Source organism: Phytophthora sojae (genome assembly GCF_000149755.1).
Source record: "Phytophthora sojae unplaced genomic scaffold PHYSOscaffold_3, whole genome shotgun sequence".
Classification (NCBI taxonomy): Eukaryota; Oomycota; class Peronosporomycetes; order Peronosporales; family Peronosporaceae; genus Phytophthora; species Phytophthora sojae.
This window is the reverse complement of record NW_009258117.1, coordinates 10196852-10223483: the sequence shown is the minus strand read 5'-3', so window position 1 is coordinate 10223483 and position 26632 is coordinate 10196852. Positions and strand designations below refer to the sequence as shown.

Sequence of the window (26632 nt, the reverse complement as noted above, 5' to 3'; positions counted from 1 at the left end):
TCTGCTGCACCTCGGCCGATCCTTCAATAGTCCTGGATTTTCGACGATGCATGGATAGCTGCTGAGCTGTGCCCTCTCCAAGTCTACGGCAAGAGGGGGCGCGTTTTGGCAGTTCCTCGTGCGGTCCATGCGTAATCCCCTGTTTGTAGCGTAGCGCGGCAAACAAATAATACACCTGCAATTATGAATATTATAGACTACGCCGTAGAACCAACTAATCGCTATAAACAGGCATATTAGTATGGGATTACCAATTAAGTATAGGATAACTAAAGTGAATGCAAATCGTTGTACGTAGATATAGAGACCCCGTATGAGATGGTTTTTAGGTCTCCCGCTGCCTTTGCACACGTTGTGCAGAAACCCTCCTATTCATAGCGTGTCACACGACAGTCGCGGCGAGCTCAACTGTCGAGCACCAAGCACTTCGGAACCGGTCTCCAAGCCATCACCAGGTCTGCGGTCCAGCTTTAGCATTCGCGCTTCGGGGGGCCCACCGTCTTATCCTGGAGCTAGCGCAGCCTTATTCCCCAGCTTTAGTCGACCAACCACAGACCACCCTACCCTTCTTCCTGTCGACGAAAACCATGGGGTGCTGGTGCCCCACGCGAATGTCCGAGACCCGGAGGCGATGGCTCAAGACGGCGACGTGGACGACGCTCCTCTGCGCAGCGACCTACGTGCTGCTCACTATGGTGCCCGTGAAGCTCTACATTGCCAGCACTATGGCCTGGATCCAGGCCAACCCGACCATGGGGGCCATGCTGCTGCCGCTCATCCTGGCCGTGGGCATCCCACTCTGCATCCCGTCCCCAGGCTTCGAGATCCTCGCGGGCTCCATGTTCGGCATCGTCACGGGCACGCTGCTGTGCGTGGTGGGCAAGACCATCGGCCAGTTGATCGCCTTCCTGGCGGCCAAACACTTGGGCAAGGACCGGATCAACTCGTACATGCAGAGCAACTTCCCGGCGTTCGCGGCGCTGGCCACGGTGCTGCAGAGCTCCAGTTGGAAGCCGCTGCTGCTGATCCAGGTGGCTAACGTGCCGCACCTCGTCAAGTGCTACGGACTGGCGGTCGCGGGCATCTCGACCTACAGGTTCGCAGTCTCCTCCGCGGTGGGGGGTCTGCCCTACGCCGTTCTGTGGGCGTACCTCGGGCACCACAGCAAGAACTTAGTTGGAGGCAGCGACGACGACGCCGTGGAGCTCAGGGAGGCGTCGTTCCGGCATCGCATGGTGATCGGAGTAGGGGGCACCGTGTTCACGGTGCTGGGCATGTGGTGGCTCGTGGTGTACACCAAGAAGCAGCTCCACAGCGAGATGCAGCGGGTCAAGCACCTGCACCGCTCCAGCGAGGACAGCGACGACACGTGCATCACCGTCTCGTCCTCGGACGACGACGAGGAGGTCGTGCAGATCGGCCTGCTGCGGCCCGAAACGTTCACCACCGCGCTCACCGCCGCACAGCCTCGCAGTTACGACGACATCTGACCATGTACACTACCTACCTACACCAACCCGCTAGCTAGAGAAACAAAACCCACTCGCACAAATGTACGATAACCACAGTATAAATTGGACGTGATCTTCCAGCAAAGTCGCTTCGCTTGGTCGCGTGTAGCCATCATCAAGTTAGTCGAAAGAAAGACATCGTGTTCCACACACATTATTACGTATGATTTCGTGTTTTCGATACACTTGTCTAAGTACGTCAACTCTTACTGTACATGTAGTCAGAGACATGACCTTGAGGTGGGTCCAGTACATACAGAAGCGCGCACTGCACTGCAAAGAAGCAAGGCGACCACGGCACAGCAGCGACGCTTGACTGCCTTCCCATGGACTTCGACGCCACCATCGAGCGCCTGAACGCGCTCAAGCTGCAGGAACGCGGCGCGTCCCAGGCGCACGCCGAGCACGCGCACGCGCACACGACGCAGCTGCAACTGGAGCTGCGGCGGCTGCATGAGGAGAACGAGCGGCGCGTGCACGAGCAGGAGCGGCAGCTGCAGCAGTGGCAGAGCGAGATGCGCGAGATGCAGACGCGGCTCGAGGCCGCCGAGCACCAGAACCGCCTGCTCAAGGCGGCGCTGGGCGAGGTGGACACGTACCGCCACCAGGCGGAGACGCAGCAGCTCGTGATCGAGGAGCTGCAGTCGCAGGTCAAGCAGCTGCGCATCACCAACTACCGGCTGCAGTACGTGGTGCAGCAGAGCCAGCCGCGAGGCCAAGGGTCCTTCTTGCCGCCACCGCCGCCAGATATTTTCTAGTTGGGAAAGAAGAGAGAGAGATACGGAGTGGGTGCTCGGAAGGAGAACAATGTAAAATGTAGAATCGACACTCGGATAGAGGAAGAAGAAGAAGAAGGAGAAGGAAGAGGGAAAGGATGTACGATGCGGGCCGACGCAACTCACTTGCAGCTCGATTAGCACGGGGTTAATTTAAGGTGGGCCAGGCTGCCTGGAAAACACCGCGTGCTCTAATATTTTAAACAAGAAGGTCACGAGGCTGCTACGCTGTTCATGGTTCTCGAGGCGTGCTGGTTGCACGTTGCAGGCGGGCGAGAAGGCTGAGAAGACGATGAGGTGTTGGTGAGTCTAAGATGTGAAGCTTCTTTGGAGTGCTGGATACGTTGCTACGTACGCCTTCTGAGCCGTTGCTTGGGTGGAAAACATGGCTGCCGCCACGTAAAACTCCTCGACGAACTTCTCCATCTACACGACGACAAGCAGCAAACAGTGACTCAGTGTCCATTTCCACGAGCAAAATCGTAAGGAACTCCGCAGTCTTGAGAAAAGCACCGACCTCGCTTTCAAGGATCGCAACCTGGACACAGCTGCGGCGTCAATACCGACACTGTCGAGCCTGGAATTCCTAGCACCCACCTCTTCTTCCAGCGCGTTGAGCTTGTCCACTTCCGCCTCGGCGCAGTACTCGTTCGTATCGACCCTGTCGATCGAACGTCCATGAGAATATCAACCTGGCAAAGCATAGCACTGTCATGCCCAGAACTTCCGCACTTGATCTTCATGACGTCGGCCTGCTGGTTCAGCGCCGAGTGCTTGGACGCTCCAGGCTTGCGCTCATTCGGCAGCCAGCGACGCGGACCTTCGCGCTCCTCGCGACGCAACAACACCTGCGGCCTGCCATTTTCGTCGCCAATACCGATAAGATTTTGTATCTCCTGGTTAAAGATGCAACTTTAAGCTGTGAGGTTCTCGATGTCTTACACGTAGCTCTGCACGGCTGAGGGCTTGGCCACCGGAACTTCGCGAGGTCGTCGCCTCATATCCTGAGACCGTGGATCTGGAAATTCTCCGTCCTATAACCGAGTATCCTGTCTGTCGGTCATCGCGTCACGGTTTCCGGCCCTACAGCCTAGACCTGTCAATTAGACTACGCTACCGCAGCCTTATTACATACATTATTCACTCATCAAGTCGACTGGAACTGGCTTTTTAACTATCTACGAAATTACAAAAATAGCCACAATCACGCTAAAATTCGGACTTACACGGAGCCGGTCGGACTTTAGCGGGCGTGATTATCACATCCCCCATTTGAAAGTTGGCGCGCGGCGGACGGCCGGACCGAGGCAGCGAGCGGAGGGCGCCTGGCGTAGAGAAGCGAGTGGCGAACTGCAGCGGCAGCGGACACACACAACAGTGAGTACTACATGTCCATACATAAATAAACTACTTTACGGTTTCGGGAGTTCCGCCTGTTGGGATAACTGGTACCTTCAGGGCAGTCGAGGGAATACAGTACGGAATTAGGGGTAGACTGGTGCTTATTAGGCGTTCATCTTCTAATACACCAAGAATGTGTGCGAACGACGCATTTAGACCACCTAACGCTGCACATAGATTAACTGATAAACAGCACGTGGCGTGGTGAAGCTGGCAATCGAGCTGTATTCATTTGCAGGAATCAAGCATTATAATACACTAATTTGAGTAGTCGCGTGCTCAACTTAAGTTACTACTACGTAGTAGTTGGTCGAATTAAGTAAACCCAGGTGCATCACCAGCGCGCGCATCGAGGAGTCATACTTACGACTTTTTATGTTTTTTATTAAGCTGATTAATGACAGGATCTTGCTGCAGTCCGACACTCGCTTCCATAGGAACGATAGTCGCATCAGCCAAGTGACAACAATGCACTCCAACTCAAATCAAAATCAATCATATCCCAGGTGCCCTAACTCTCGCGCTTCAACAAAACAATTTTAGAAAATGCTGCTCGAATTGCGCGCAGTGCACAACAGCATGGTCGTGCGCAATTTCGAATTACTGTTACTAAGTACTGTACGCCATGCACCAAGAGCAATAACGCGTTATAAATCCAGATGAAAGATGCAGAGTAGGCAAAGCGTAGAATAGTAGTGACACTGGCAACGCATGCAGCTTTCAAAAATGCGCGCTGCTACCCTAGATACGTGTACCGTAAACTACTGCAGCATGCACATAATGCAGCTTAGTGTAGACATTGTCGTTAGAGCAATATATATATGAAGCTATTGGCCGGACCCCGGGGTCCCGCATCATGTACCGATGGCGACCGGAATTATTTATTTTTATTGGCGGGGCAGTGATAATATATATGTTGTGATAATTTTGTGATAATTTTTCGAGTTTAGCTAGAGCTCATTTCACCTTCAAGCATCTAGCATCCAGTATGAAGTCTAGGCGAACTGGAGGTGCAGAGGTTCCTCGGCGCAAACGTGATACTTAAGTATTGAAATCGTCGTGACCACAAAGCTGCTGCATTCGTTCGTTCTGTTAAGCGTCTTGGTGAAGATACGACCAAGAAGATTCAAGCTGACTGCTAGAAGCTAGCGCCTACTACAGCAGCAGCGGCGTCGGGCACGCAAAGTTGCGAACTCTGCAGCTCTGTGCAACTCGATAGTCGATACTACCAGAGATACATAGCATCGATACAAACATGCAGCACTTCAATTTACCGAATATACCGGTTGCTTATGACAGCTGGCGGGGCAAGCGGGGGTCCCGCCAAACGCTTCATTTGCACGATACACAACAACCTAACCATCGAAGACGCACAGTCGCTACCGATCCGTATTGAGTTGAGCTAAATTTGCTATGTCTATTTGAACTGTTATCGCGCAAACCAGCATTACTACATGTAGCGCGTAAATTCATGCTGGCAAAGTTGCAGTCTTTCAGTAACAACACTAGAGTACGGTATCGACGACAGCTACCAGTTTGCAACGCAGTATAAACCACACCCAATCATAGTTTCAATACTTTAGTTATTACTTCAAAGTAAGTAAACACGCAGGTCACTACACTGCCGTGACAATGTAGCTCGCCTCGCAGAAACGGGTGATCAATGATACAACGGCAACGATATTCAGCTCACTCGATGTTTAGGTACTCAACTTTGCATCGTGAGCGACATTTGCAAATGAGTAGGAATACATTTTCCTATTAAGCAAATTACCAAATGTATTCCTACTCATTTGCTACTAAAACACGAAGTTATAGCAACGAATATGTGTCAACTGTATCCGCACATTATTGTTATGGAAATCAAAATGATGCATATACTTTTAAGCTATGCTATTCCAGCAACCCGTGGCCAAAGCGCCCGCGTAGCGGGTGCCCAGAGCGCTAGTGATTGCACTAAAGCAGTCTCTAAATCTAGACGTCCTAATTTAAACACGAAAAAACTATGCTCCTCTATATACAATTAGACCGCCCTTCTGACCGTTCCAGATTGATCATACCACTCTTTCAAACCTGTGGCCCATCTTCGAGCAGCTCCATTAGTCAGTGCGTCATGCTGCTCAGTGTGCTGCGTCGTCCGTCCGTGCGGCTCCAGCTGCTCGCCCGCGGCTCGCGCAGCGACTCCGCCCAAGTTCTCCGCTTCTTCAGCTCCACGTACGTGCAATTGCCGCTCTCTGACGCTTAGAATCGTCCTAAATCCGTCGCTTCCGATGTGTCACTAGCGCTCCGACGGAGCAGAAGCCTAAGAAGGAGGAGGAAGAGGAAGAGCTGACCAACTCTAAACTATGGGACAAGGTGCTGGAGAGCCACCCGGAGCACCAGGGTCAGCAGGGCGGCGACCTGCTCTACGAGTACCCGCGCAAGGTGGGGATGCGATGTCTTCAGAGACGAGGAAGAGGAGGAAGGAGGCGCTAATTACTGTTGTACTTTGTGTGGCACAGGGCTACTTTGGGCTCATGTCGGCGGGATCGCTCGCCCACGTAAGTTACGGAGGGTTTGATGGTGTCGGTAGGTGAAAGCAGAGCTGACTGGAGGTGTTGTTGCTGTGCAGATCGCGTTTTGGTCGTGGCTGAAGGGATACGAGCAGAGTCTGGTGGAGAGTGAGTGCATGAAGGTCTGATGGAGGTTGAGGTGGAGCAAGTTTGATCTGATGGCTGGGTTTTCATTGCTGTAGTGCACCCTGTGCTGGGTGAGCCGACGTTCTTCTCGTTCATCTCGGACGACTTTGGCTCCTCGATTGGTTTCGGCATGAGCATTATTCTCGCCGGTCTCATTGGTTTCCACGCGCGGGTACGCAAAGAGTTAGAGGTTGATTGCGATTATTGTGAGATTTCTTACTCGTTGTGTGCAGCGAACGGTGGCGCGTATTTCGGTCGTCGCGGGCGGTGACAAGCTTCGTTTCACGACGCACAAGTTCTTCGGAGTAAGATGCTGATACACTTTTATTTCCTGTGCCGTTGTGGTGGACACTCACGATTAATTTATTTGCCTTGTGTTGGATTCAGGACTTTGGAACGCCGATTGACGTGCCGATATCGTACGTTTCGGCGCACCCCAACACCAAGAACAACATCATCCTGAAGCTGGCCAACACGCGTGGCTTCTACCTCGTGGACACCAAGGGCAAGTTCTACAACCGCGAGAAGCTGGAGCGAATGATCACCTTCCGCACCAACTTCGTAAGTTTCCTACAGCTGCAACCTTTTGGTGTAGAGGATCTACTGCTAACGAGGAGCTTATGGTGCTGGTGTTTGCAGAAGGACCACGAGAAGATGATGGAGAAGAAGACCACGATCGAAGTGCGCACGGACTTGCCGCGTGTGGATCTCAAGGCCGAGGCTGCGCAGGCTAACACCAAGCGAAACCTCCCTACGCGGCCGCGCTCGAAGACTCGTCACGGCAATCTTCTGGGCAAGAAGCATTCCAACTTGAAGAAGGGCGGCAAGAAGAAATAGAGAACATGTAGAAGCCGCTTGCTTTCTTGACGTACAACATGTAGCGTTTTGAGCTCCAGCTTCGGCAACCAGTTTGGAGAATAACAGCAACATTCGACAACGTCAAACCGGTTTGATTAAGTTAGGTACAGCGCTTTCAGGCTGACCCCATCGACGCCTCCACCGCCGCGGCAATGAGCAACGCATCGTACAGTTCGCGAGCATTGTCCACAAGGCGAGGGGGCTCGATGCGGTCAGCGATGTCGCGTAAGCTAAGCAACACATTTGTAGCATCCTCAGCTGCCAAAATCTCTTCGCGGAACTCACGGACAACAGCGACGCAGAGGAGGTTGATGAAGGAGAAGTCGCTGGGCGTGAGGCTGAAGATGGCATCCCAAATCTGCCACACCTGCGGTGTCTCGAACTCGCGCGCCATCAGCACACGAACCCACCGCAGCAGGAAGATCTGCGGCTCCACTCCGAGCTTCGCGAGATGCCTCGCAGTTGGCGGATCGCACCGACTCAAAATATGATGGTGGATGCGGTTCATCTGGTCGTCAAGAGGCGAGGGTGGGAGTTGGTCTGCCGAGCTCAGCGGCTTCTCCGAGCGCGAGTTCCTGCGTGGGATCCGGACATGAGGACAGTAGGTTCCTGCCATGCGCAGCATCATCTCCTCCAGCAAGAGATAGGCATCGTGCTCAATGAACTCGGAAGCTGTCAGCTCGCGAACAATTTCGCCTGCGGCGTCACGGCAGCACTCGTAGTATCTTCCAGACCCACCGGCAAACGGAGCTAAACGAAGGAAAGTATCGCGGTCGAGGAACGAGTCGTCGTTCTGAATGTTGATGAAGCTCTCCACGTAGACGTACGAGGTGTCTTCCTCCTCCGTGCTGGTGTCCTCTGCCTGCTCCTTCGTGGGGGAAGTTGCAGGGAAGAAGTACGATCCGCTGAGACGTCCATCAGGCTCCGCGTCATGTTCTCCAGCGATCACCTCTTCGATATCGTCCTCATCAGTTGGCCACTGCTCAATATGCAACAGGTACACCAGCGTCGCCAACAGCTCGCCCATGCCTTGGTTGTACGAGATCTCGGAGTGCGTCGCGGAGTAGACATAGAGCACACGGATCAACAGACACTGCACAACGGGGTCGCGGAAGTAGGGCATGTCTCCGCGCGTTCGACGGACGTCCTTGTAGATGCTGTACAGAAGGCTATCCGTCGAGGTCTCACACATGGTCAACAAATCCTCCGGTCGCTGCTTGCCGACGAGCAGGTCCTGGAACAAATTCTGCTTCTTGCGCAGCTTCTCGTAGCGTTGGCGCTTGTCGCGGGCGATGACGACCCACTGGCTGAACGGCACGTCGGCAGGGATGCACTCGAGCCACACTTTCCACGCGAGGCTGCGCATACAGGACCAGGACAGGGCCCCCTTGGCTGCCTGTAGACACATGTCCTCCCTGGTCGAGCGCACGAAGACCTCGAGGAACTCGTCCACCCTGGCCTTGGCGCCGCGCGACTGCAGCTCGCAGAGCGTGACAGCCGACGCGCTGCTGTTGAGCCGCCGTCGCCTCTCCTGCAGCTGGTGCTGCGTGGCGGCCCCGTCGCGGTTACTCACGCGCTCAATGGCGGAGCAGATGGCGTCGCACCAGTCACTGGCGTCGCGCACGTGGTCGGCGCACAGGAACCACGTCTTGTCCTTGGCCACGACCATGAGCACCTCCTCGAGGCTGTCGATGTGCGCGCTCTGCAGGCGGATGCAGCCCATGGGCGTGGCGTCCTCCTTGTGCGGGTAGTAGTAGAGCCCCAGATCGGCGGCGGACGCGCCCGCCAGCACCACCTCGAACGGCTTCCACTCGGGCGGCTGCCCCACCTCCAGCAGCAGCGGGCCGGCCTTCAGCTTTGGCTACAAAGCACAACAGCAACGCACAAAGAGTTAGTGAATGACTTAGCTAATTCTATATCTAAGCGGACTGACGCACCAAGAAGCGGTGGGCGGTGGGCGCCGGCACGGCGAACGTCTGCAGCAGCCGCTCCCACACGTTGGCGTTGGCGGGCGCGCGCGCGCTCGGAGACGACAGCGGGAAGCGCAGCACCTCCATGTCCATGGGCTCCACTCGCTAATTGACTGACTGACTGGTCGCAAGTGGCGCGGGCTATCCCGAAAAAAGCGGCTGACAAGGTTTTTGTATGTGGACGTTGAAGATTCGTCCTCGCGCCCCTTCGAGATTTTTTATTCTGTTTTAGGAGCTGGAAATAGTCAGTTGGATAGGAGATGGCTACATTATGAGTAGCTTATGCTGCAGCGGGCAGCAGCACTTCCAGCGTGGAGCGGCCGATCCAGAGCAGTGCTGGGTCCTCGCGCACGAACACGAACTTGTCGGTCTGGTCCTCGAAGCCCAGAGCGAGCAGGAACTCAAGGCACTCTGGGAATTTGGCCACTTGCCCCTCGAACAGCCGGTTGGCCTTCCGGATCGAGCGGAACTTGGCGTCGGCGGGGTGGGCGATGATGTTGGACACGATCTTGTGGAGGAGGGAGACGGCCCTTGCAATGGCCTCGGCGCTGTTGTGCGCCTGGAGATGCCGCACGGCGTCGTGGATCCGTCGCTCGCGGACGCCTGCCAGTGCAATGAGCAAAATGTTAGAAGGTGAAAACCTACCAGTAGCACAACTTGACAGCATGAAACGCACTCATTGCCAATGTTGCCACCTCTTCATCGACGGTTTTCTCGAGATCATTGGTGTTCTGCGTATACAGATAGCACAATGGTTAGTTCGTTCGGCTTCACTGCTTTAACAGTGTTGTTAGGATATCTTACCTTTAGTGAGTTAGGTTGAGAAGCTTGGGCTGGCTGTAATGGAGCAGATTCTGCGGTAGTTTCCTCCATGTCAACGTCTTCTGATAGGTCGATCATTGGTGTTGACATCTCTTCTTTAGCGGTCGGTAGCGGGTGCGGGGGCTCCGGCTTCGTAGTAGATGCAAGCGCTGGTGTGGCAATTGGTGCAGGCGATGCAGGATTCAGGAGACGGCTGGTTCCGGCAGACCCGCCACCCAATCGATGGCCGCTTGTGCTGCCACTATCAGAGTTACTCTCATTGTGTGGCATTGCCTGAGAGCCTCCAACTGCAGCGCCGCCGGAGCTGGTCCAATCCAACTCATTGCACTCATTTTCAATTTGCCGCATCAGCTGGTAGAACTTTGAGTCATGCTCCGAGTGCACCTGTAACACAAACCCAACGAACGCTTGATGTTAGCACATCTACTCGCTTAAGAGGCAGGAATTATTTAACGATTGAACTTACGTTGTGTGAAAGCTCGTGGAATAGCACCTTCTTGATGCTGTCATGCAAATATATCTTGTCGTTAGAGCGTCTAATCGCAAAAAAAATGCAGTATATACCAGCCACGCACCTCAAGAACTTGCGGAATCCCAGCAAGTCATCTGTGCGCAACCGAAGCAAGATCTTCTGGCCCTTGTTCTGGTTCAACCCAAGCACACACACCGGGTCCACGCCAACCTTCCCATCAGGCGGCATCTCCGCCAAAACACCGACACTCCACCTAACAGCACCAAGCATATTACAGTCAATAACCTCCACTCTAACACCACCAGCCACTTTAAGCGTACTTGTGCTTCGCCATGACCGCCAGAATGCCTCGATCGTTCGCCAACTTTTCCAGAATCTCTTGCGCTTTGTGCTTGTCGGCGAAATTCTGGAGCGGCTCGATAGCGTGGAAGCGGTAGCTCGTGGCCACTGCGTCCCGCGCCTGCAGGCCTTGGTTCCTCTTGGAGATGTCGACCACGCGTCGGTTCTCCCGGATCCGCGTCTCCTTCTGCACCGCGTTTTGCGTGCTCTTCATGTCCTCAATCTGCGCTGCCGACGCGCCCGCCATCAGCATCAACGGCGCAGCATCTTGGCTACAGTTGCACACGCCCGCCAGCGCTCGAGCGGCGTCACTGCAGTCGACGCGTCGGCGCTTCTGGAACAGCCGCTGCGCGTCCTGCTGCACGCCCGTAGCGCGCTCAATCGCTTCCTGCAAGTCGCTGACAGTTGGGGATCCACTGGGGAGCGTTAGGGAGTGTGTCTGCCCCTTGAACTGCACGTTCAGCGTTGCCATGGTCGTAGCGGAATGCTGTCAACTCGGTTGTGAGCTCTTGGACATGGTAATGCCATTTTGCGCCGTCCCGGAAAAAGCGTTGAGGAGAGGGAGCCAACGGCTGTTCCGTAAAAAATGCCTTTGCAAAAATCAGCTATTGTTTCAAGAAATTGCTTTACATTGCACATAACAAATTGGGACGGAGAGCTGTCTCGTGTACTGTATGGGTTTCGCCTTGACTTTTTACTTTTTGCTTGTCGAGATTTTTTCAACGCAAAATTTCAACAAATTTTCAGCGGATTGCGTCACCCGTCGAAATGGCTACATTCGCGACAATTCCACGGATGACGCAATCCTGAAATGGCTACATACACTCTGGACAAATGGTTACACGTGCGACCTCGAGGACGAAGACCGACGCAGCTCGGGTCTAGGTGGATAATCATTAGGGACGTTGTAGGTACGTTCGCTAACCTGGTGGGGTGGATCGTATTTCAGATGATGCGCAGCAGGTAGTCTCGGTCTCGATGGCATCCAAGCTGCTCTAGTCGTTTCTCGAGCTCATTGGGATTGGGTTACATACCCCCAGAAACCTACGATATTTAGTTTTGGGAAAACGTCAAAAGGTGTATGCGTTGGGGAAACGTTTGTCAGAAGCGGTGCCTCACAGCGCCAGCAACGGTTGCCTGGTCACGTTTGAACGACATACACGTACTGACACTTGTTTAGTTGATAGCCAGTGCAACTGGGTCGAAACCCGGTGTAATACCACTGAGACCCGACCCGTTAGGAACCATTCGGACTAAAAGCACATCTCATTCCCACATCATCCGACTGAGAGACGAGCGGCAATGACTCGGGTGTCTGGGAAGCGAGCCCCACCGACGTACGCGCAGCACGAGCGTCGTTCGCACGCCGCGCGCACTACTAAGACAGGCTACTTCAAGGCGAAGTCGTGCAAAAGGCACCACATGCGACAGCGAGCTCCTGTGCGTGACTCGGCTCGAGCGTACCGTTATGGCGTGATAAAAGTCGCGCCTTTGAGCAAGTACAAGACCTTCTCCAAGGGTGCATGCTACTCAGGGCCATTTATATCGCGGGTGGGTAAGACAGTGGCGGAGTCTCGCCATGAGGATGAGGCGCTTCGCGACATGGCAGATTTGGTCGACCTGACCAATGAAGAAGAGGACAGTGAACCGCGCGGAGCCGATAGGTGTAATGGTCCAGATCCTCCTACCTCCTGTGCTAGATCTCCGGTTCTGCATGTCATCGTTTTGGACGGCACCAGTGATGATGACAAGCAAGAAATGGAGCTTAGTGCTAGTACCATCGGTACGAATACACGAAACGAGCTTACAAACAGCGTTGGTGTGGGTCATGTTGACCAGAGTGGCTCACCACTTTTACCACCAGAGGTTATTTGGTTGTTGAGTTCTAGCGACTCGGAGACATGCAGTGGTGAATTGTTTGGAGCTGAAGAGAGGCGTCTATCGAATGCTGCGCTCGTCGAAAATACCAGAGCCGTCGCGGATGAAGCTCCACGCTCGCCTACCAGCCCAGAAGTTATTTGCATAGTAATGACAGCGACAACAGCCCCAACGAGGACGACAGTGTAGTGGACAAAATAGAAGATGCAGACATACGGTCGACCTTGGACGGACCGCTCCGCGCGGTGGTGGGAAAGAAGAAAACGGATGATGGCGAGGTGCAGGATCATTTTGGTGACAACGATGCCTACGAGGAAGATATGGAATCAGAGCCAGAGGAAAATTCAAAATCACCGCTAAGTACCGAGCCAAGTCCTGATACGGTTACACCGCGCCTGTATACAGAAGCTGATGCTGTTCCCTGGCCAGAGCAAGTTGAGGAGATCACGCACACACAAAATCCATGCAAGATTGCTGTTCCAGATTTGGGATCGATGGATTGGTGCGGTTGCGAGTTCATTTGTCGGCCCGACACATGCCCCAATGCTGTAACTAGCATTTTCTGCGCCCAAAACAATTGTCTGAACGGCAAATACTGCGGCAATCGTCTGCGGACTCAGGACAGGCTGCGATTGGCCAGCGGGGATGTTGAATATTCTGTTTTTACGATCGAGAAAATCTCAGAACTTTCAAGAACAGCGATGAGGTGTCGACAAGGCATTCCCATCTGATCCATGCGAGCGCACGTGCACGTTCGATCCTGCAGGTTCACCCGGCGCCGGATACGTACTGCAGCATCCGTAGCGTGCACGTAGTACACTTCAGGTGAGGCTTGTTGAACAGCGTATTGCCCAATCTTCGAGCTTTCTTTACAGTGCAACTTCTCGGCGGAAGGGGTCAGCACAAGCTTCTTCTCGCCCCAGGAATCAGCGTTTTGGGAGCGCTGGAAACATTCGTCGACGATGCTACCACACATTGGTTGCAAAAATCCGTACGGGTGCAAACGACGCATTCCTTTGACCAATTGAGAGCCAGACACACTCTCCACGAAGTTCGACGTTCGCCATCCGTACAATGGCACAACTCCAACGTTTGCGTGGACGCACCAACGAACGGTTGGAATATCAGACAGGTACGTTTCGACGTCTGGGCCCAACTCAAGGCCAATCCACGCCAGGCGACTTGAGTAGAGGTCTTCCGTCTCCGCGCTTTGCAAGGCCCATATCAGCTTCTTGTGCCCGTGCGTGAACTTACGAAAACGAGCGAGTAGATTCCGGATGATGTGAAGGGTGCAGTACTTGAGATTGAGTCCCATCTCGAGAGCAACTGATATTAGAGCTCTACTGCGATCACAGAACATAGGAACCCCCGTGAAGTCGTACCCATTCTGCTTCAACATCGAGAAAAACCACGTATAGTTCTCCACATCTTCTGCCTCCACCAGTCCAATCGCAATCGTCAAGTTCCGAAGGTTCCCGTCACGTCCAACCAGGTGCATTTGCATACCGCCGTGTGCTGGACACTTGGAGTGGCTACAGTCGACGCCAAGAACGGTTTGGCGTGCGGCAACAGCGTCGGCGAATACCTTCACAACAATGATTGCTCGCTTGAAATGGCCTTGCTGGTCTCGTTCGGCCACGGCGACGCTTCCGGGATTCAGTGCAGCAAATTGCGCCAGGTAGCTGGGTATTTTCTCGTACGATCGAGCAAGATCCTTCGAACTAAGTTCATGAACAGCTTCGCGGGCTCGGTAGAGAGTTCTTCGTTTCTTCTGAAGAGAAATGCCGTCTCTGTGCTGAACCTGCTCTGCCAACGCTGGTGCTGAGATGGTGTAGTCAGCTCTAACCGCGCTTTCGAAAGTTGGGAGCTCGGCAATCTGGCGCCTGGTTGGGTTGGCGCTGGACACACAGTTTACATGCTCCGTGTTCATGGACGATATGTACCACGGCCCGTACGTCTTATCAGCCCGCCGCTTCCGGTAGACTTTAACTCAAAACGTACAGCCTTCCGCAGTACAGCCAATCAACCGATGCATTCCGCTGCGTTGCTTGACCTTGACCGCCTTCCCGTGAGCAAGCGCATAGTCTTGAACGGCATGCAGCGCATCTGTGCCCGATTCGAATGTCATCCCGATGCTTAGAGTCTCGACATCACTTGATTCGCCGTCGTCGCTGATGTCATCTGCGTCGACACTCATTGCTGTCCCTCAGTCGGAATACCCGCTACTGACGGCTTAAAAGCCGTGAATCGGACTCAGTAAGACATGCAAAAGCCCACAGAACTCCGAGTTTTGCCGGGTTTGAGCCTGAACCCGTTTTCATGGGAGTCCTAGCCATTCATTTGCATTGGCATACATGTTGTGACTTTGGCGTGTGAGCTTTCATACACGTTGTGACACGAGTTACCTTTCATACACTTACTGTCGATACTGATAACCCCGACATACACCTATTGACACATGTTAACCGCTTTTGACAAAACGTTTCAAATTCATACACCTTTTGACGTTTTCCCTGTAGTTTTTCTCCATCTTTGGGCAAGCAATTGGTAACGCCTGCAGCATAGCGCTAGGTGGAAGGAATACCCGTGAGACCTCCACTACCGTAGCCACTACGATGACTGCCTTCGCACGAAAGCACTTCCATCGCTAAAGGAAAATCAGTGAAGAGCTTCTACGTACAAGCAACCAAATCTAATGTCATGGTAACACGCATGACCTTCACAAAAGTGGTAGATACGGCCACAGTATTAGGAATGGCTTCAGACCAACGGAGCAGTCAGTTCCAGAATCGTGCCTCCAGCAGACTTGGCTGGCGAGGTTGAAGTGCGAACGGTGTGTTGTACACCAAGTATGCATCTTCACAGCACCTCTAAACTTACATACCGCTTCTGCTCACTTACCACAAATCACGATGCTGTCGGACGGCGTGCTGCTGGCCGTCTCGCTCGGTGGCCTGGGCGTCACGGTGCTGCTCGTGCTCTTCTTCGCGGGCTTCTTCTCGGGCACGAAGGTGCGTTCCTCGCTCTTTGCACCCATCCAACTCCCGTCCTCCAGATCCCTCTCTAACCTAATTATGCTCCCCCATATAGAAGGTGACAGATGGCCGAGCTCCGGACCAGGCCGAGGTCGTCCGCGGCGGCGACAGAGGCGGCTTAGCGGCGCTGCGCAAGCGCAAGGACAAGAAGAAGCGCAATGCAGAGCAGCAGGAGGTCGCTGCACCCGCTGAAGCCGCCGCTCCGGCTCCGAACGAGGGCGAGGAGGCCGAGGAAGGCCCCGTCGAGCCGTACGTGGATTGCGGCATAATTCTGCTATTGACATAATTATGTCGGATAAATAAGTTTATTGTGATTCTGCTATGGTGCAGGCGAGCTATGACCAAGAAGGAGCTGCAGAAGGAGCTCAAGCGTCGAGAGCGGGAAGAGCTGCGTCGTGTAAGTGGCTTTGATGGCTACACACGTCAGCATTTTTTTTTGAAGCCATGACATAACTTTTTAATAATTTGTTTATTATCGTGTAGTTCGACCAGCAGCAGCGCGAGGAGCGCCAGCGCATTGCAGAGGAGAAGGAAGCTGCCTATCTGAAGAAACGTGAAGAAGAAGCGAAGATCGAGGAGGCGTTGGAGGAGCAGGAGCGGAAGCTGAAGGAGGAGAAGGAACGCAAGGAAAAAGAAGAGTTCGACCAGTGGAAGGACATGTTCACGATCGAAGAGCAGGGCACTAAGCTGGCGGAGGACAGCGATGAGAGCCAGAAGCTGTTGCAGGAGTTCGTGGACTACGTCAAGTCGCACAAGGTGGTGCTGCTGGAGGACTTGGCTTCAGAATTCAACTTGGCTACACAGGACGCTATCGACCGGGTCGAGTCTCTGCAGGCTGCAAACCGACTTACGGGCATCGTGGACGACCGTGGCAAATTCATCTACATCACGGAGGAGGAGATGGACAAGGTAGCCAAGTTCATTCAACGCCGCGGACGCCTGGGCTTCGCCGAGCTGTCGAAGGAGTGCAACAAGCTCATCCGACTAGACGGAGAGGCCGACAAGAACGCAACCAGCTCGCTCGACTGGCTCAACAGCGAAGAGCAGCCGGAGGGTGCAGTTGCCGACTTGTCCACTTGATTGTGGACCACAAATTGTGGTTGTGACAACGCAGCAGTAAGGTGTGTCTCGATGTGATTAACGGGGGGTCATGCATTTCTAAATGTATTTGCTGACAAGTGGAATGATTGCGTCCGATACTACGAGGTCCTATTGAATCATGCGTCGAAGTACCATTGTGCAGTCTTTCGGCGGTAGTTGGTGGGCGGAGTGTGGCTGGAGAACTGTTTGACGCGCTCTTTGTGCTGCTTCTCGGCCAGCTGCATGCGCTTGAGCTCCAGAAACTCGGCCTGCTTCTTTTGCTCCTCTGCGATTCGCTTCTCTTCCTGCTGACGCAACAGGTCGGACTGTGTGCGCTTGAGCTCCTCCCGCCGTTCTTCCTGTTCGCGAAGTTCTTTTTGCAGCGCCTCCTCTGCATCGCGCTTGAGCTGGTTCATGTACGCTGTGTCCTCTTCCCTAGCCTGGATTTTGTTGCTGCGCTTGGTCTCGATCTGGTTGTTGCGTGAAATGAGCACTTGGCGCAGAAGTTCTTGGCGAGCAGCTTCCTCGGTGTTGTGTTGCGCGTCACGTTTAGCCCATACTTCATCCTCCATGTCCTTGCGGAGCTTGTCCAGGTACGACGAATCCTCGGCCTCGGTCTCCATCTGCCGCTTGAGCATGCGCTGGTACTCGAGCTGATCCTGTCGGAACTTGTCTTGCAGCTCCTTCTCTCGACGCTGCGTGTCGGCTTCGAGTGCTAGGGCCTGCTCCAGCAAGCGCTGGTCATACAGCCGCTCCCGCTCCGAAGCCAGTCGATTCGCCTCCACGCGCTCTTGGTTAAACTTCTTGACGTCCAACGCTCGCTGCATCAACAATTCAAATGCAAAAACCTGTGAGCTAGCTGCGTTCAGTCAATGCTAGAGATCAACTACGTACCAGGATCTCCTTCTCACGGTTCTTCTTCTCCAGATCCTCTTCGACTTGCTTCAGGCGCTCCCACTCGCTGAGCTGGTCGTAGTCTTCTCTTCGTTTGCGCTCCCCCGTCTCAGCCTTCCGCTTCTGCACTAGATCTACCTGAAGGTCCAAGATGTTCTTCATCTCTTCGTTGCGCTTCAACGCCATTTCCACATCTCGACGGTCGCGCTCCTCTTTCTTCAGCCGATCCTCCTCCCACAGCTGAGCCATCATGATCTCGATCTCGCGCTGGCACGAGAAATGAGTCAGCTCAAACACAGCAAACAGCAGAGGCCTCGCAGAACTTACCTCCTGCTCGGCTATCCGCATTCTCTCCTCAAGCTGCTTGTCTCGATCTTGCAGTACAAGCTGCTGGATCTTGTTCGAGTCTTCCACACGGCAGTCGTCGCACGACTCACTGTCATCAACACGCCAGTGATCAGCAAAGGAGTAAAGCATTCGAGCAACCGAAATTCACCTACCGATACTGCTGCATTCGCTTCTCCTCCACAATCGCCTGACGCTCCCTTTCACGTCGCTCTTTCAGCTCCAAAGCGCGCCGAATCATACTGAATTACACCAATAAGGTTTAGACTTCGACTCTACAGTCCGCAGGAGCCTTTTGACGCTACGCACTTCTGTTTCCGATCTTCCGGGGTCTCCACATTGGCCAGACACGCGTCTTCCCACTCCTCCATCTCTCGATTATACAGCTCCGCCAGCCTAGAGTGTGCAGAGAACAAAAGTTAGGTGAGCTCGATCTCAGCTTCCAGAGCTCCGTTCGACCCCGGCGTCGTCCGTACCGCAGTCGTCTCGAGTGGAGCTGCGACTCATGCTGGTTCTTGAGCTGAGCGACCGCCCGTCGCACCTGCTTCTTCTCGCCTTTGTCGTACAGCGAGTCCTCCCATTCCGCGCGCGAGTTGGCCCTCAAGAAGCCCTTGACGGACGTGGCGTAGCTGGCCAGGTGATCTTCTCGCTGGCGTCTCTTGAGGATGAGCGACTCGCCCACGCCCCGAGCGCCAGATCCTGCGCGACGAGAGCTGAAAGGTGCCGCCATGGGGGGCGGTGAGGACTCGGAGAGGAGGAAGGCGGGCTGAGCTGCGATGCCCACGAAGGGACACGTCCAGCAATAGCATACATGTAGTGTAGCCATTCTGAGTGAAGTTGAAGGGAATTTATAGACAACAAAATGTAGCCATTTCTCGGGCCGTGGCTGGTTCGGAAAAGAGTCGGAGCGAAGCCTCTCATCATCGCTACTTGCGAGCTAGGGGGCAAAAGACGATATATTACTCAGGTTACGATTTTCTCGCTGAGGGTACTAACGGTTGTACCCCTAGGTTACGGTCTTGTTGCCCACTACTTGTCTCTGCTGAATAGCAGCATCATTAGAGCGCTTAAGCTACAGGACCAAAACGTCTTTCAGGACGAAAAAAAACTTCGTCCCAATATTTCGTACCGAAATTCCAAAAGGGCGCTTAAGACGCAACGAATCAAATCACTTCAGAACTCCCTCCTTGCCAGCCATACCAGAGACAATGGAGAGCGACAGCTCCGGCGAGATACTCACCTTGGGCTCCACTGCGTCGCTTCAGCTTGGCCAAGACGACCCTCCCCTATCACCAGTGCAAGGCCCTGAGTCGCAGCAACAGGCTGCTGCGCCCGACGATGTTGAGGATAGCTCCGAGGAAAAGAGCCTCGAGGAAGTTGACGAGCCGGAGCAGCGCTCCCGCTTCAACGCCACCAGCGACAAGGCTCTGTTAGCTGAAGTCCTCGCCACGCCTCCATTTGCTGCTGACCGTAAAACAGTAACAGGTGTGTGGAAGGGAGTGGCTAACCGACTAAACGCTACTCTGTCAGAAGCCTTTAGCTTTCGAGCGTGCAGGGACCGCACCAGCCTTCTCCTACGGAAGTATGCAGTGCGGAAGGCGCGAAACGAAGCCGCTAGCGGCACCAGCGAGGTGCACACAGAGAACGATGACATCCTTGAGCAACTTCAGCAGCTCAAGAACGCAGCCGTGGCTGAACAGCAGGAAAAAAAGACAAAATCGACCTCTAAAACGCAGGAGCTGGAGACTGCAGGTCAACTCCTCATGCAGGCAGCAGAAAAAAGGTAGTCTCGTAATGTTGTGTTGACTGCAATGTATTTCGTCTAATTTTGAATGCTTTTATGTAATTGTATGAACAGGGTTTCCGAGAGGCTGGCCGCTGGTACCAAAGATTCAGGCCATCCTAAGCGCCGTCATCTCTCCACGTTGCTTGACCAGGAGCTTGAAGAAGCTATCGAGCGTAGGAAACTGGAAGCGGAAAAGGTCGAACTTCACCGAGAAGAGCTGCAACTTCGTCGAGAAGAACTCGAGCAGCAAAAAACGTCAGCAAGAGCTGCTACGCGAGCAGATCCAGCAGCAAGCTGCTCAGACCGAGTTCATTTTAAAACTATTAGCTTCAGCTATTAGTAACAAGTGAATCTAAATTGCATGTATATTGTGATGTTAAACGGAGAAGTAGCTTTCTAGCGACGGAGGCTCCACGCCAAAATATCTGCTGTTAGTGTTCCCTCCACGAAGAATAGTGATACAATTGGTCAGAACCACTGCTGTTTTGTACAGCTTTGCTACAGGAACTTCTCCCAAACACATTTTTCTCTTGTAGTCGACACCAGCCCAGTAGTTGACAACCTGGCCGTACGGCCATTCCACGGACGTCCTGACCTTCGACATTGAGGCGTTTATTGCAGCTTGAGCGGGTGTTAAACTTGATCCTTTAAAAGGAGATACAAACACATCGGTACGGCCGTACGCTTGGTCCCCGTAGACAAAGTAGCCTTGAAATCTCCCGTCGCGGCGGACTCGTTCCTCCAGTCCGGACTCTCGCAGCAGTAGGATGTCGTGTCTTCGGCCTTCAGCCGGCCCGTGTAGGTGGAAGATCATGCCGTCTGGAGTAACGACGGTCTGGAACTTGAGCGCATGCTTGCGTTTGTGACCACTGTACACACTTTGCTGCTCCCGAGCCCTTCCTGGCCTGCGAATGCCCCTAACGGTTCCGTCCACGAACCCCCAAATACGGTCCAACTCAGCGCCTTGATCGTAGATAGCTTGGCTAAACTCATGCAATTTAGAGCTCACATAATCTAAATTCCCCTTGAGCAACCTGCTGCATCTCTCGCTAATAAAATCGATCACAAAGTAGAAAACACTACTTAGAGCGCTGGACCCCCGGGCGTAAATACCTGACATCTCCATCCATCGCGTTGGGTAGCAAAGTCTGTGTTGGGTGATGCGGAGGCCTTCGAGACCGCTACAACACGTACGAGAGCTCGCGCCCGTGCGAATGACGTCCGGCAGCTGAAATGAAGCTTGTAAACGCCGTAGATGGCGTTGGGTGGTAGAACAGCACGCAGGTGTCGTCCGTGACGTTGTTGATGTCGAATCGGACACGGGGTATAGAGTATCGTGGCGAAGCCTCCGATAGCAATAGCAACGCGCTGTGGCGCAGCCTGGATGCCGCCTCCCAGTCTCTATGAAGTCTCTTCACGCGTGATGTGTCCAGCATCTCCTTCGCCGCCTGGCGGTAAGCGAGTACATCATCGTCGCTGTCGCTGTCGCTGCTGGAGTCCATCGTTATGGCTAGACTATAGATTTCACACTGGCTCCGCCTCTGATTCCGTTTCGTCACAGCAAGCGCTTACGAAAGTTGTCGTCCTCAGACAACGAGACGCAATCGAGAGGACGAAAAAATATCATATTTTCTCATATTTTTATCAGATTTTCGTTTCGTTCTGAACTGCTTAAGCGCTCTATTGCTACAGCGTGACTATAACGCTCTCCGCAAGTGCCCCACCTGATGCTTCTCGGAGGCAGGTACATTGCACTGCACTGGCATGACGCGCAAAGCGTCTCTGTGCTTCTCAAATGCAACTCGCGGTAGCGGCTTCGTGAACACGTCTGCCACGTCGTCTGCGCTAGCAACCTTCTGCACTTCAATCTCGTGACTGTCTTGCTTCTCACGGATGAAGTGATGTCTGATATCTATGTGCTTGGTTCTTGAGTGAAACTCAGGAGTTTTGGCTAACTTCAACGCACTCGCGTTGTCAACAAAGACATCAGTAGTCTCAGTGTGACGGGGTCACACAGCACAATGCACAGAGGAAGTGCGTGTGGATATTACTATCCAGGTGAACAGCAGTTCACCAGTTCCCGGCCTCAAAGGGAACGGTTTGCTACAAAGGAGTAGGTTATAAGACTGACTGTGTTTTCGTTGAGGTTAACTTGGTCTTAATACAAACTACAAGTTAACTATACAAAAGCCCACACAAACTCAAATGGTTGGCTTGCGGTGCTACTGGTACCATGTACCATGTACTCGGGAGAGTGACACCCGTCACTCTTCATGTAATGGGTACACTTGATTGTACCCCGTTACATCCTCCCCCACTTATCTGAGAATCACATCTGATTCTCCAATCAGCTTCGAGAGAATCCGAACACCCAAAGGTCGAATTCTCGGGCGCCGCCGCCGCAAGGCTGGCGCGCCTCATCGTCACGCCTACAGTGACTTGTGCCCGCAGCGGGCACCCCGCGCGGAACCCCCCTGCCGTCGGCGATGTTGGCCGCGAAGCCGACGCCTTTAGTGGCCGCATCCACAGCGCTAGCAGGCGCAGAGTGCCTCGGCACGGGATTCATGTGCCTCCAAACTTGCGGTGTCCCTCGTAGACAACCAGCAGTTGGCGTCGCATGGCCCTCGGGCCCCGCTGGCACGTTCCCTCGGGCCCCGCTGGCACGTTCGTGCTGCAGTGCCCCCCCCCCGCGAGGGACAGCACCTTTCCGGTCAGCGCGTAGCGTAACCATGGAAAGAATTGTGCTGCTCATCTCCGGCCATGACAGCGGTCCGACAGGGCCCCACTCGTCACAGCACGGTGTGCCGGTCGGCCGAATACGTCGGCTCGACCCATGGGCTATGGTCAAGCGCTGACCACAGCCATGAAGCGTCATGCTTCAACGTCGTGTTTGCTTGAGCGACCATGGCTGCTTCCAGCAACCCGCTCATCATATAGAGCAACGCGGTGGACTTGTCTAAAGCCCTGCAGCGCGTCACGGCCATCACGGCGCCGACGCTAAGGTGTCTTCCTTCGACACCAGGGTACCGCAAGGGTACTTCATCGTGGTGTGGGGTGTATTGCCCTCCGTCACCGGCGATTGCATCCTGCGTCGCAGCGATCAACACCAGGTCGGTGTGCGCGCAAGACCGCATGGCACACAGTCCATTCAGGTCCTCGAGGTGTACGAGGGCACCGCCTCATACACCAAAGGCATGGCGTGTATGACACGTACCACGACTGCCATAAGTGCCTCGTGCACCTCAAGTGCCACGTGCGCAAGAATTGTCGCGTGCACTGCGGGTACATCGCGTACACGAAGTGCCACGCGCACAGTGAGCGTCACGCACCGCGACTATCTCACAGGTAGTATGTGCCACGTGCACGCGTATCGCTTCGCGCCTTACAGGTGCGGCATGTGCCGCGCCAACTGTGAATGCCTGCAAAGGCAACACGTTCGGGTTCTCCTCTCGTGGTTAACACCCATGCTCGGGACTGATGGCTACCTGGCCGGCAGACGTGCCGCGCCCAGCGTAGCAACAGCCTGGAGCTTTGGCGTGGTGCTGATGGCTACCTGGCCGGTAGACGTTCCGCGTCCAGTGTTGCAACAGCATCACGCTGTGGCATGGTGTTGCGTATGTACACATGCCATCGTCCGCGGACCAAGCCGCAGACTGGCTGCCATGTCTTTGCCTGACAGAGGCAGCCTTCCAGCAGCGAATGCGCGCGCCATCTTCGGCCCAGCAGCGACAGTAGCCGCTGCCAAGGTTGCTGGCCATCGGTCACCATGACCATGGGACCTGAGCAGCGATGCATCAGGTCCAGCACCTTCGTGCAATACTTCGTGAGTGGCTACACCATGCAGCCACTACACTGGCTTCTACGACGAAGCAAGTCTCATGCCAGAGACCTCGGGAGGAAGGGCACTTCCGATCCCCTCCCCCCCTTACGATTTGAGCCCCGGCGGGTCAGGCGCCAGCCGGCCGCCTAACCTCGCGCCGCCCTGCAGCACCGAGTCACCGTGCCAGCAGACTCCGGTGGCACGGGCAGCTACCCTTCTTTGGCTCTGGGTCAACATCGTCGACCAGGGCTTGGCATCTACCAGCCTGGATGCAGTTTGAGTCTGCGTGACTTGACGTGTTACTCTGTTACCCACGTCTTCGGACAATGACACCCATGACAGCGTACGGCTTGTCCTGCATTCAGCGTAGCTGCATAGCATGCACGCATACTCAGACTCAGCCATCTCGGCACCGAGTCATGGACACTTGTTGTCCCAACGCCGCACAGTGCTATCCGCGACAGACCGTATCAACGATCTCTGCCGCGCAGCGGCCTTTACCTTCAGACCGAGCATGCTCCTGCATGTGGTCATTGAGGTGTTGCCCTCCGGCAGACACACTCCAGTCGTGCTCGACCATGCTCGCCGAGTCGGCGGCGACGCAACATGCATTGCCGCAGGTACGTCGTGTACCCAAGCCACGGCTTCTGTGCGCATGACCACAGCTGCGCTGGTCGACACCCAGTCGAACGTCATCCATGATGACCGGTTGTCAAGCCCTTGGAGGAAGGAAGTGCTTCCGCGCACTCCTCCCCCGCTTAAAATCAGAGCCGCGCGGCGCCTTCAAGAGGACCGTGCAGCTATGACATCGTGACGGTGTCACGAGCCTCTTAAACTCCGTGTGGTCATCCGCCACACGCGAGGAGACCCAAGTGACCTCATCACTAGTCTTGGTCATACTGACCGTGCGTGGAACTAAGTTACCCACGCTGAAGTCGCTTCGAGTGACTCTTTTCGGCTCATGCGGAGCCTTACGGCATCATGTGGAACTACGTTACCCACATAGAAAGCGCATCATGCGGCTTCACAATCAGTTACCGTCTGAGTGACGCGTGTTACCCACACAGGAAGTGCATCGTGCACCTTCCTCATCAGTTTAGGTCTGAGTGACCTGGTGTGGAACAGGGTTACCCACACTGGATATGCCTGCAGGGACTTCCTCTTCAGTTATGGTCTGGGCGACCGTGTGTGGTACTTGGTTACCCACACAGGAAGCGCGTGCAGCGCGTTCCTCTTCGGTTAAGGTCTGGGCGACCGTCCCTGGTACTTGGTTACCCACGCCGGAGGTGCCTTGAGCGGCCTCCTCAGCATTACAGGCTCTGTACGGAACTAAGTTACCCGTAAGTTAGTGGTCCTTGGTTACCCACCTGGTGGTGTCATCGAACACCACCCTTGTCAATGTTCATGCCGAGCAATGACTCTCAGCACTGGAGTTGCTTGTTGAGGCAGCTCCACATGCCAGGCATAACAGCCCTCGGTTGCAGATACACTGCACCTTCTTCATGGAGATCATCATGTCAGTGTTGCCTCCTTCCTTCTTCTTCGTCTTGTCGGATGCATCCAGCGCCCTGGCGGTCCCATCGGACGCCCTTGTGTTTGTCCAGAGGTGGGAACATGACTCACCAATGCTCTGTCAGATACAGAGGGCTGACTTAGCCTCAAGGCGTTGTCGCGCTACTCGACCGAGACCCTGTGCAGCTTGCACGGCGCACTCAGGGCCAAGTCATACTTGCTCAAGCCGAGGGCATGTACGATTCCATGCCCAGGGTCGACTTCGGCACGATGTCCGGGACCATGTACGGTTCCATGTCCGGGACCATGTGCGATTCCATTGCTGTCAGCGCCCTCGAGCGCGGCAGCCAGGGTCACAGCGGACCCCAAGGTTCTTCTTCGGCCCAGCCTCAGTCAATGAGACCTGCCCTTGTGCTTCGACTCTCTCGCAGAGTCTTGGCACTTGTGTCGTTATTCCAACTGACACATCTGGCGACGTGCGAACATCCGCGCGACGTCCCAGACTCAATCATGTCTAGGGATACCATTAACCCCGTACACTCACGTGTACTACCGACAACCCACCGTTGTCCTTCACCAATGCGAGCGTCAGTGCTCGCAAGGGACCCCGGGACTCTGTGGTGTACGCCTTCCGAACACCCATCACAAAGACTCGGGTCAACCCCAGCAAGGCCCTCGTCCTTACTGGTGGTTGTGTCCCCCTTGAGCACCTGACGGTGCATGGCGTCGGCGCCCCCTTGACCCTCTGGTCTTCGGGAGGTCTTCTTCACAGACCCTGGCGATGGGTAGTGTCCAAGTCCGCCGCAACCATAGCAGCGGACAGAATACTGTTCAGCCGAACTCAGATCCATGGGTTCTGGTTCGCTGTCAGCGACCACAGGCTGTACAACAACCAGAGCACCAGCCTGCTTGTGACTGTACTCCTCCTGGAGGGCGACTTGGATCGCCTCCTCCATAGTGGCGGTGCGCACGCGGAACAACTGCGTGCGCGCAGGACCGACCTTCAGGCCGTCCACGAAGACTGTCATCTTGACGTCTTCCGACAGTGGGTTCCCCACCAGCGAGGCTGCCAACGTGCGCATCTCCTGTACGTACGCGTACAGCTCGCGCTTCCCTTGTTTGCAGGCAAGGAAGCGCGACCGCTGGCGGAACTCGTTGTTTGCCGGGAGAAAGCGGCTCTTAGCTGCTCACACAGCTGAGCCCAGGATGTGAAACATCCAGGCGACATCGCTTCGCGCGTATACACCCAAGTCCTGGCACGTCCGCCAAGATTGGAGAGCGCAAAGGCGACTCGAAGGTTCTCGGCCGAGATGAGACCTGCGCTCATTGCAATCTAGGTCTCCCGGATCCAGAAGTAAAGGTCCTCACCTTTCTTCCCTTCGAACGGAGGTACAGCTAGCCGCAGAGGCTTAGGCTGCACCCGTTTGGGCTCACTCATCTGAGCCAGCAGGTTTC

General features: G+C 54.6%; 12 protein-coding genes across 12 annotated transcripts; 6 read left to right on the top strand and 6 right to left on the bottom strand.

Moving 5' to 3' along the window:
• The first annotated feature begins 590 nt into the window (after positions 1-590).
• Positions 591-1593, top strand: PHYSODRAFT_543126 (hypothetical protein). Its single transcript, XM_009527023.1, has one exon. The coding sequence runs from the start codon at positions 612-614 to the stop codon at positions 1488-1490; it is 879 nt and encodes a 292-aa protein (XP_009525318.1). The 5' UTR covers positions 591-611; the 3' UTR covers positions 1491-1593.
• A 244-nt stretch (positions 1594-1837) lies between these two features.
• On the top strand, positions 1838-2269 carry PHYSODRAFT_249518 (hypothetical protein; the record flags this gene model as incomplete). The annotated part of the gene is made up of 1 exon (XM_009527022.1): positions 1838-2269. The coding sequence occupies one exon, from the start codon at positions 1838-1840 to the stop codon at positions 2267-2269; it is 432 nt and encodes a 143-aa protein (XP_009525317.1).
• Positions 2270-5774: 3505 nt separating this feature from the next.
• Positions 5775-6683, top strand: PHYSODRAFT_558080 (hypothetical protein; the record flags this gene model as incomplete). Its single annotated transcript, XM_009527021.1, has 6 exons — positions 5775-5902; positions 5971-6112; positions 6190-6228; positions 6300-6348; positions 6423-6538; positions 6600-6683. Exons 1-6 carry the CDS (start codon positions 5802-5804, stop codon positions 6681-6683), a joined length of 531 nt encoding a protein of 176 aa, XP_009525316.1. The 5' UTR covers positions 5775-5801.
• A 656-nt stretch (positions 6684-7339) lies between these two features.
• On the bottom strand, positions 7340-9287 carry PHYSODRAFT_345880 (hypothetical protein; the record flags this gene model as incomplete). The annotated part of the gene is made up of 2 exons (XM_009527020.1): positions 7340-9085; positions 9162-9287. 2 exons carry the CDS (start codon positions 9285-9287, stop codon positions 7340-7342), a joined length of 1872 nt encoding a protein of 623 aa, XP_009525315.1.
• A 187-nt stretch (positions 9288-9474) lies between these two features.
• On the bottom strand, positions 9475-11299 carry PHYSODRAFT_249618 (hypothetical protein; the record flags this gene model as incomplete). The annotated part of the gene is made up of 6 exons (XM_009527019.1): positions 9475-9797; positions 9871-9925; positions 9999-10400; positions 10483-10519; positions 10592-10741; positions 10809-11299. The coding sequence occupies 6 exons, from the start codon at positions 11297-11299 to the stop codon at positions 9475-9477; spliced, it is 1458 nt and encodes a 485-aa protein (XP_009525314.1).
• Positions 11300-12129: 830 nt separating this feature from the next.
• Positions 12130-12330, top strand: PHYSODRAFT_492161 (hypothetical protein; the record flags this gene model as incomplete). Its single annotated transcript, XM_009527018.1, has 1 exon — positions 12130-12330. A coding segment is annotated over one exon (201 nt), but the record flags the coding sequence as incomplete, so codon positions are not given.
• A 991-nt stretch (positions 12331-13321) lies between these two features.
• PHYSODRAFT_492008 (hypothetical protein) lies at positions 13322-14833 on the bottom strand (the record flags this gene model as incomplete). The annotated part of the gene is made up of 5 exons (XM_009527017.1): positions 13322-13465; positions 13517-13618; positions 13820-14125; positions 14249-14688; positions 14722-14833. The coding sequence occupies 5 exons, from the start codon at positions 14831-14833 to the stop codon at positions 13322-13324; spliced, it is 1104 nt and encodes a 367-aa protein (XP_009525312.1).
• Positions 14834-16448: 1615 nt separating this feature from the next.
• Positions 16449-16748, top strand: PHYSODRAFT_383669 (hypothetical protein; the record flags this gene model as incomplete). Its single annotated transcript, XM_009527016.1, has 1 exon — positions 16449-16748. A coding segment is annotated over one exon (300 nt), but the record flags the coding sequence as incomplete, so codon positions are not given.
• A 209-nt stretch (positions 16749-16957) lies between these two features.
• On the bottom strand, positions 16958-18789 carry PHYSODRAFT_249587 (hypothetical protein; the record flags this gene model as incomplete). The annotated part of the gene is made up of 6 exons (XM_009527015.1): positions 16958-17641; positions 17715-17981; positions 18042-18150; positions 18215-18301; positions 18369-18455; positions 18536-18789. The coding sequence occupies 6 exons, from the start codon at positions 18787-18789 to the stop codon at positions 16958-16960; spliced, it is 1488 nt and encodes a 495-aa protein (XP_009525310.1).
• Positions 18790-19453: 664 nt separating this feature from the next.
• PHYSODRAFT_448112 (hypothetical protein) lies at positions 19454-19798 on the top strand (the record flags this gene model as incomplete). Its single annotated transcript, XM_009527014.1, has 1 exon — positions 19454-19798. A coding segment is annotated over one exon (345 nt), but the record flags the coding sequence as incomplete, so codon positions are not given.
• A 423-nt stretch (positions 19799-20221) lies between these two features.
• Positions 20222-21013, bottom strand: PHYSODRAFT_491320 (hypothetical protein; the record flags this gene model as incomplete). Its single annotated transcript, XM_009527013.1, has 1 exon — positions 20222-21013. A coding segment is annotated over one exon (792 nt), but the record flags the coding sequence as incomplete, so codon positions are not given.
• A 13-nt stretch (positions 21014-21026) lies between these two features.
• Positions 21027-21347, bottom strand: PHYSODRAFT_330351 (hypothetical protein; the record flags this gene model as incomplete). Its single annotated transcript, XM_009527012.1, has 1 exon — positions 21027-21347. The coding sequence occupies one exon, from the start codon at positions 21345-21347 to the stop codon at positions 21027-21029; it is 321 nt and encodes a 106-aa protein (XP_009525307.1).
• Between the last annotated feature and the right edge of the window lie 5285 nt (positions 21348-26632).